The following is an 8,673-nucleotide window of genomic DNA, read 5'->3' as shown; positions in this document are numbered from 1 at the left end:
TAGTTCCGCTCCGTTTGGCCCTGCCATTTACGGGCCTGCTTCCTATGTAACTATATATACATAACTTGTAGATAGGTTACCCCTTAGTGATAAAATCAACTAGAGTTTCCCCCTCTTCTAGTTTCCTTGCCAGTCAGTAAATTAGGGCACAGACATGTTACTAGGCACAGCACTCCTGGTTTAGTCGCTGAGGCCAAAGCCCTCTGCCACAGGGACGTCGTCTTCGTCCCAGATCTGGTCTCTGACAGAATATGTTATTAACAACATTATTCAGATATGACAAGGTAAAAGAGCAGGGTACCAAATATGTCAAGGCACTTGATGCAGACATAGTTGACATCTTCTTGGGGTTGGGGATAGTGGGATGGTGTGGAGGAAGGATTGGTGGCTTTGAACTCAAGGTATAGAGTAACAAGGTCGCCCAGCTGCTCTCCCCAAGCTGCATGCAGTTACTGCTTAGGGAGTAGAGAAGACATCACCATCAGGAGTTGTTCGCTCAAAAGCCCTTCATCTTGAAACAGCCCAGCATCTGCCATTGCAGGTTCATCCACCCAGTCACCTTGATCATTAGGCTCAGGTGCAAAACCAGTGTCCTGGAGCTCCTCAAGGTCCACTCTAACTTCAACTGATGTGCCTAGTTGTCAAGCTCCATGTTTGTCAGTGAGTCCAACATGCCACTAGCTCCCACATACCTTCAAGGATTCTTGCCTGAGTCTCTACCATATCGAGTTGTGCCCTCTTCTGAGCAACTAGTCCATTTTGTTCTAACCTCCCTGTACCCATCAAGTTAGTTACAACAACGTTCCACCATTTTTTTTGTCCATCCCATCAGAATGAAAGATTTTAGCAATGCCTGGAAAAATAAGTGTAGTTAATGTTATTCCAGACTGAGTTGGCACTCACAAAAAGCAGCAACTCGAGGCTCAGGGGCTGAGCTGGATCAGAGTGTGTAGAGCAGCACTGGTACTGTGAAAACAAAGCATGATAACTGTGTGGCGATGCAATCAGGGAATGTTCAAACCACACACTGTCATGCCACTTGACACCCAACACCAAAGCACCATGTCCAAACCGAAACTGAGGGTAAATGAAGAGAAAATGGGCAGATGATAAGAACTCACCATGATTCTAGATTCCACCTTGCATCCTGAAGCCCAATGTGTGTTTAACAGTTTCGTTTGGGGCACTCAAATGAGATATGGGCTCACTGAGAAAGAGGTGAAGGGAGTTCTTCAGTTAGTTAGTGATAAGCTCATCCAGGACTTCAGCCTTGCTTGTCAAGCCAGTGGTAAGTATGTAAACAAATGTAAAAATTCTGCAGAAACTCACGTTCCATAGACTGGATGCCCATTTGGGGCCAAATGAGCCTAGAGACAATTGAAAAAAATGTGTTGACCCATGTATTTACCACAGAGATCAGCGCCAACTTGCTGCCCAGCTTGAGGAGGTTCACATGTCTGTGAGTGATGCAGCAGTGATAACTGGTATAACTAAAGAAATTCTTGCATCATGGAAACAGGCAAATATTTTGGACCACTTGGGACAGCCAGGCATCATGTTGGTTGATGGTGGCCAAACATTGCCTGTGATGATACTGGCCTCACAAAGTGTTGAAGAAAACAAAGGGTGGGAAGCACTGCGCAGCAAGATCCTACACCAGATATCAGGGCAGGAACAAAAACATCAGGGCATCAACTGAACCTCCTTACCACACTCCCGCTTCTTGCCCTTCCACTCAACTGGGGGTTCAACAGGCAGTCATGGGGCCCACAGCTCTCTGTGCGGACACTGCAGTAGCTTTGCTAAGGATGGGGAGGTGTGCACAGTCACAGTCATGTTGGGTGGAATCACCAGTCTGACAGAACACTTCAAGGGCCCCACTCCCTTCTTGGAAGATGCCTGACCCTTTAGCAGTGTCTCAGGTTGAAGACAGGAGACTTACAGTCTCCAGTTCATCAAGTATCGATGATCAAGAAGCAGTCTCCACAGAGCTGGCTTTGTTCATCAATGAGTTCAACCTTACCACTAGCAGTTCTCTGGGAGGCATGCCAATGAATCCCCCCAAAATCATTCCACCATTCACTCGGTCTGCCACTTCATCTTACTTGACAGAATTTGACACTGTGGCCACAACCCGAATTGCACCCAGCATTCAGACCAACTCGGCTAGGCCCACTGCCACTCCTAGCTCCACTTTGTGGCTTCAAAGTGTCACATTATCAGACCAGGCCAGTGCCTATGCTGATCCAGAACCTAGAGTGTCAACCCAACGTCATCTCCCATTAACTCAAGCAAACCTGGAATGGTTGACATCATCTTCATTGAGTAGAGTACCTGACACTCAGGGGGTTGCCACATGGGCAGGAAGTGAGTCAGCACTTTCATCGTTTGTGAAGGTGCATACAGATTTGGGGCCCAACAAAGTTGAAGTTATTGTTCTCATTTGCAACTAAAAAACTTCAACATTGACAACTTCCACTCTATGCTCATAACACCCATACTTACACAGAAGCCAGCTTGCTTGCCAATCTGGCAGCTGCAGGGCAGAGCAAGTGATGGAGAATCAGCGATACTCCCATGTTACTGCCTCCTAAAGTCAGTGATTTGTGCTCAAAAAAAGCCTGTATTTTCGCTAAATTCAATGTCTATCATTTTTCCTTATTCCAAATATGGAAACAACTGTTTACCTCTATTTGTTTACCAGTTTGAATTACCAGTTTATCCAACTCACTCCCAGTGCAACCAAGCCCCAGCAGATGTCAACACTGCCCACAGGTTCACTTGAGCCTGCAACTCCATCTGTCAAAACACAATGATCCTGGTGCAGACAGGACTCAACCAGAGGGGGGTTCTGAGAGCTCCAGTAGTGAACCGAAGCTTCTCCAGGAAGCCTGGGTCTGCAGGCTGATACAAGAGGCTCTAAGAAGGGCGGCCTCAGTGACTTGGAGGGGAGCGCTGTGCCTCTATTACATCTCAGTTAGTCCTCAATTTCAGATGTCTGAGGTATCTTGTAGGAGGGGGACACAAATCACTCATAGGGGGACTTGGGGGTAAGTTTTAGTCGAGATTAGAACTAAGGTACAACCTATGGGTATATATATATCAAAGGTGGAGGAGGAGAACTTTAGTCAAAGTCTGAGTGATACTGAAAGATACTGAAAAGTACCGAAAGGTTCTGAATGATATCTTTAATGGGGGACTGAGGTGTTGGGTCGAGGAGGGTGGAGTAGAAGGCCAGAGAATAAATGGGAACAAGAAATGGGTAAGGGAAAGTTAGCTGACTGAATGGAAAGAAGACGTCAGCCATGCTATAAGTGGAAGATGACTAATTAAGATGATGAGAGCAGGGTCACCAGGGGATTGTCAGGACATGGTAAGGAGGGAGCAGCATGCCTGGACCTTTCCTGGAAGGGAGGCCAGAGATAGAGGATGGGCGGAGGGACTGTGGCCTCAGCGACTCAGAGGGGAGTGCTGTGCCTACATTCAGTAACACTTAATGTCTGGTCCTTAACTTCAGAACGAAGGGGGTGTTTAACTTGCCTAGTTTTAGAAGGTCCAAGTCATTGGAGTGATTCATACTAGTTCTTATCGATGGATGCTGTCATATCCATCCCTGGCCATCGACTTCCGATCCCTCCGTTCCACTTCCGCTCCTTCTTCACTAACCTCGGAGCTCCCGTATTCCGCAATCCCCTCGGTACCCCTCGATGGTCACCACCCCCTCCTTTCAATTTATTACCTACGCCTCCCTAAGTACGGAGCCCCGAAGGCTTCCGGACAGCTCCGATGTCCGCTAGTGCACTCCCGCCTCCGCTGGGCAATACACTTGCTTGCCCTGCAAGCTCACCTTCGGGCCTATCCCTCCTTTCCATTTCTGGGTTATTGCCTGCCTTTCCGCTAACCCTGTAACCCGACTTGTCGGTAATATTCAATCGGCTAATGTCTAAACCCTGTTAGCTCGGCTCCGCCATTTGCGGACCCGCCCTCGTTGTAACTATATATACTACACTTGTACATAGGTTACACTCCAGTAATAAAATCGACTAGAGTTTACCCTCTTCAGTTCTGGTGGCCAGTTAGTAAGTTAGGGCACGGATGTGTTTACTAGGCACAGCGCTCCTGGCATAAGTCGCTGAGGCCGAAGCCCTCCATCACAGAGACACTCCTTCATCTCGACCCGGTCTCTGACAGATGCCCTTTACATCGGGGAATTTTCATCTTGGGTTCGCTGTGGATGTAAGGGTGACTACAAGCATCAGGAAACCCCCGAGGCCGATTGAGGTGATTGAGAGCAATTCAAGTGCTTAATCTGCCCAATCTGCCCAATCGACTACTCTCAATTGTCTCAATCATCACAATCACAAGTCCATTTGTTTGCTCCAGGTGCTGTACAGTTTTCAAATGAATTGGTTTGTGACTTGTAACTTTTTTTTTCACTCCACCTCATGCTATCTACACCCATGTCTCTTTACTATGCAACACGATATTTTTTACTCCACTCCGATGTTCCTTACTTGTTATAAAAATGGGGCCTAATTGGCCCATTTCTATAGCATCCGGGTGCAGGGAGTGGCCGTGACATCGAAATAGTGTTACAGTTAATGTAACAGTTGTTTAACAGTTGTCTTTACAATGTGTCAGGGACGGCTCGAGGAAGGCAGAGGTAGCGGCGTAACGCTCGGCGCTAGTGGCCCGGACGGCAGCGGGGCGGTGAGACCGTATAGTGGATAGCCCTTACTTGGGCTTACGTCCCTGTGTGGCTTCTTAGGCTGAAGCGGGAAATGTATTGTTATTAGGGTGGGAAGCCAGACTAAACTAGGGTACTTGCCTGAAGCGGGAAATGAGAAGAAGGTTACTTCTTCAGTCCTGCTTCGGCTTAGTTTATATACATGTGTGAATGGGTCACATGGGGTTGCCACGTCACCCTCGGACGAAGCCGGGTTACCGCAGGTGGTTCCGCGGTCGATCCCGAGTGTTGGAGGGGAAGTACAAGTAGAAGTGCGTGGCACATCCAGCGTTGCGGTGCCCCTATGGGGTGCTCAGCGTTGGACACATCCGTGCTACAAGGGTAGGAATGAAAGAGAGGTCATCTGTATAAAGATAGAAAAAGAGAAGAAGGAAAGAAGAGAGAATGAGGGGATGAGACAAAAGGAAAAGGAGGTGGCGGCGGCGGCGGCGGCAGCGTGCCCTGACACAATGACATTAACAGAGTGTGGAATTTTGTGGTTGTAGATGATTAAGTTGTTATTATTTACATATCACGTAACTTTGTACTGTACAAAGCCCATAAGAGGCTAGAAATGGGAAATTCCCATTTCCATAACATTACTTGTGCTCATGGGCCAACACCCTTCCACAGTCACCCAACCCTTCCCCAACATGCTCCCTTCCCATATTCTTTTTTTCAAGTCATTCCATCCAACCCCAACCTAACTTTTCACACATGACACTATCCCCAACTTCTTACTGCATGTACTCAACAACCACGCATCCATTTCCAACGATTCTAATCTCATTCGATAGATGAGATCTAGCTCTGTCTTTCTACAGAGATTGGTACCAAACGGTCCAGCGATTGAGGTGCGCGTCTGCTTCCTTTAAATATATTGTATTTCACTAACCTCAATTTCTTACAGCTCATACTCAACAACCACACCTCTGTTTCGGATGAACTTACGCTTGTTTGATATAGAGGTTTGGCTCCATCCTCCCACCGAGTTTGGTGCCAAATGATCCAGTGGTTGAGGTGGGCATCTGCTTTCTTTAATTATATTGTATTTCACTAACCCCAACTTCTTACTGTGCATACTCAACAACCACATGTCTGTTTCCGATGGACCTAGGCTTGTTTGATAGAGGAGATCCAGCCCCATCTTCCCATTGAGTTTGGTGCCAAATGGTCCAGCGGTTGAGGCGTGCGTTTGCTTTGTTTAATTACATTGTATTTTCATCCATTTCGCTTTCCTCCTATTGTTTTGCACCATTGTGTTTTGGTATTAGTTACTTGCATGCCTGTATGTACATAACATAATTTTTAAATATAATAATTTTATCGATGAACTTCAACATGTAGAAGAGAAATGTGACAATTAGTACAATCAGTACAATCAGCTCAATCACCCGTGTGATTGGTGTAATTGTAATCAGGGGACCTGGTTGTGGTGATTGTAAATTGCGTGACATTGAAATGATCTCAATCACCTCAATCAGCCTCGGGGGTTTCCTGATGAGCGCGCCAGTTTGCGCTTCGCACGCTGACCCGGGAAAGAAGAAGGCAAACCGCATGTTACGTTTTTGTGCAGCGATGGGGACCTAAGCGATGGACATATTAAACCAACCAGGGAACGGTCCTCCTATCACACGTGAAGTCAATTGACCAATACTGGGCCACTGCGGACCTGCAGTGCTCAGAGCTTCGCAGGTGATGAACGGTTCGTCCGCGGTCTGTCCGTGGGATCATAGCCATTGTTCGTCGGACCATATCGAGTAACTGTACATTGGGTTCACACCCGTTGCAAGAGCAGGCGCTTATTGCGTGAGGGACTTCCCAATTAGTCGGCCTCAGGGCTGTGTGGTCATAACTGCACAAAGTCACCGACACTGTTGAATCTTGCTCGATCCTCATCACAATCTATCCGACATGAAGCGCACTAAAGAAATCAAAGGGAAAATGAAGATATCCCCGAAGACAGACGCATCATCGCAAAGTCACCAAGTTTCAAGGGTGCCTTCTCCAATACCCTTGCCATCGTCGTCCAGCAACACCAGAGGAGATATCGGGGAACATCCCAAAGGAAACACCAAGGGCAGCATTAAGGGAAACACCAAACAAGCTTCGGTGCCTTCCTCCACACCCTTGCCGTCGTCGTCGGCCGACCCTAGGGACGACACCAGAGTCAACCCCAAGGCGGATAATGAACGAGCCCCCAAAGGGAACATCGAGGACGATGTCAAGGGAAACACCAAGGGTGACGCTAAAGGCGACGCAGGTGCTAGTACCATCTGGAACGGTGTTAAGAGCGTGCTGCGCATTGCGCAGACGAGTCTGGATAGTGTCCCTGTTCCCGGCCTCAAAAGCGCGATCGGTGGTTTCCTTGAAGCAGTCAGCCAATTAGAGGTGTGCTCTTCCATAAGCGCTAGTGAGGACACCATGTTCAAACTCTTATAGAAAGTGGGAGCGAATACCGATGCGATTCGTCAGCTCCGGGAGAACATCGAATTCTTCAAAGATTCAGTATCCGAGCCTCTCAAACACTATGACTCTAAGAATCCCGTTCCTCCAAGGATTGATGAGGCGATTAAGGCTTTATCGACGTGTGTCCACATTTCTGGGTGCTTATCGGGTTCAGAACAACCTAATCGTTCCTTCCAGTCGACTTGCCGAGACTACTACACTATTGCAACCATTTCTTGACAAAAATTCTGTCTCCCGATGGGCGAATCGTGATGACATCGAAGGGAATGTTCGCCAGGCCGGGGAGAAGATACGCGATGCTGTGAGGGCCTTCCAAGTAGGTATCCTTCTGCTATGCATATACCAGAGATTGAATGCTAATGTCGCGGACGTAGGCTTCGCAAGTTGTCCAAATCCATTTAGGAATCAAGGAGGTACAGAAAGATATCCAGATTCAGTCTGAGGTACGGCAACGTTTGCCCCAGCTCTCTCAAGCTCCTAAGCTAACTAATATTTTAGCGGCTTGACAGCCTTATCAAGGTAGCTATCCATCTATGGACATGAAAATCATATGTTCTGACTAGTTTGGATACAGAAACCCGACGAAACTCTGGAGGGAGAAGCAATGCAGTTTGAATCCTATCTCAACAAACTTCCCCATATCCTCGGCGCTGGTTATGACACCAACCGATCCGGTGCCCCATCTAACTGTTTCCCTGGAACACGAACCGAAATTCTCAATCATATCATGCAGTGGCTACACCGGCCAATCAGTGATACAAGTAAACCTGTGTTTTGGGTCAATGGTCTAGCCGGGATCGGCAAGTCTACCATTGCCCATACTATTGCGGAGTACGCCGACAAGCGTGGCCTCCTTGGTTCTAGCTTCTTCTTTGTCCACCAGCATGCCCAATTGTCTAATGCGAAGTTCTTCCTTGGAACAATTGTGCGGAACATTGCTAAGAAACTTCCTGCATTCGGTGCAGCTGTTGTGGAGGCAATGAAGAAGGAAGAGAATCTTCCCTATGCTTCACTTTCCACTCAATGCTCCTTACTCCTCTTTGTACCCCTCCAAGGCCTCAACTTATCCAAGCCTCTTCTCCTTGTGATTGATGCCCTGGATGAGTGTAAGCGAGATGATGTGGATGGAGTGAAAGAATTACTCCGTTGCCTTATTCCTGGCTGCACAGACATCCCCAGTCTTCGCATGCTCATGACAAGCAGGCCAGAATCCCATCTCATTGCAGATCTGAACCGAGCAGTGAATGTGGACAAGATTGTGATCCATGAAGTTGACAAGCATGTTGCTTTGCAGGACATTGAGTTATATCTTCACCATCAACTCAAGTCAATTTCTGATCGGTATAGGGACACTGTTCAGGATTCATGGCCAACAACTGTTATGGTCTCAGCCCTTGCAAGGAGAGCTGGACGCCTCTTCATCTGGGCTGCTACAGCTATCAAATTCATTGGTGATGATGATGTTCAGGATCCGATGT

At 47.6% G+C, this 8,673-nt stretch overlaps 3 protein-coding genes across 3 annotated transcripts; 2 read left to right on the top strand and 1 right to left on the bottom strand.

The window, feature by feature from the left end:
• Positions 1-449: 449 nt before the first annotated feature.
• On the bottom strand, positions 450-1,836 carry EI90DRAFT_3020270 (uncharacterized protein; the record flags this gene model as incomplete). Its single annotated transcript, XM_039057490.1, has 10 exons — positions 450-634; positions 693-773; positions 796-853; positions 904-935; positions 1,029-1,077; positions 1,122-1,147; positions 1,330-1,457; positions 1,605-1,651; positions 1,710-1,802; positions 1,825-1,836. The coding sequence occupies 10 exons, from the start codon at positions 1,834-1,836 to the stop codon at positions 450-452; spliced, it is 711 nt and encodes a 236-aa protein (XP_038910662.1).
• A 59-nt stretch (positions 1,837-1,895) lies between these two features.
• Positions 1,896-2,453, top strand: EI90DRAFT_3131601 (uncharacterized protein; the record flags this gene model as incomplete). The annotated part of the gene is made up of 1 exon (XM_039064402.1): positions 1,896-2,453. One exon carries the CDS (start codon positions 1,896-1,898, stop codon positions 2,451-2,453), a length of 558 nt encoding a protein of 185 aa, XP_038910661.1.
• A 4,187-nt stretch (positions 2,454-6,640) lies between these two features.
• On the top strand, positions 6,641-7,701 carry EI90DRAFT_3020269 (uncharacterized protein; the record flags this gene model as incomplete). The annotated part of the gene is made up of 4 exons (XM_039057489.1): positions 6,641-7,117; positions 7,169-7,314; positions 7,373-7,511; positions 7,570-7,701. 4 exons carry the CDS (start codon positions 6,641-6,643, stop codon positions 7,699-7,701), a joined length of 894 nt encoding a protein of 297 aa, XP_038910660.1.
• Positions 7,702-8,673: the final 972 nt, after the last annotated feature.

Source organism: Cantharellus anzutake, assembly GCF_015039405.1.
Source record: "Cantharellus anzutake strain C23 chromosome Unknown EI90scaffold_78, whole genome shotgun sequence".
In the NCBI taxonomy this organism is placed as follows: Eukaryota; Fungi; Basidiomycota; class Agaricomycetes; order Cantharellales; family Hydnaceae; genus Cantharellus; species Cantharellus anzutake.
The sequence above is the reverse complement of the archived record's forward strand: the minus strand, read 5'-3'. Positions and strand labels throughout refer to the sequence as shown.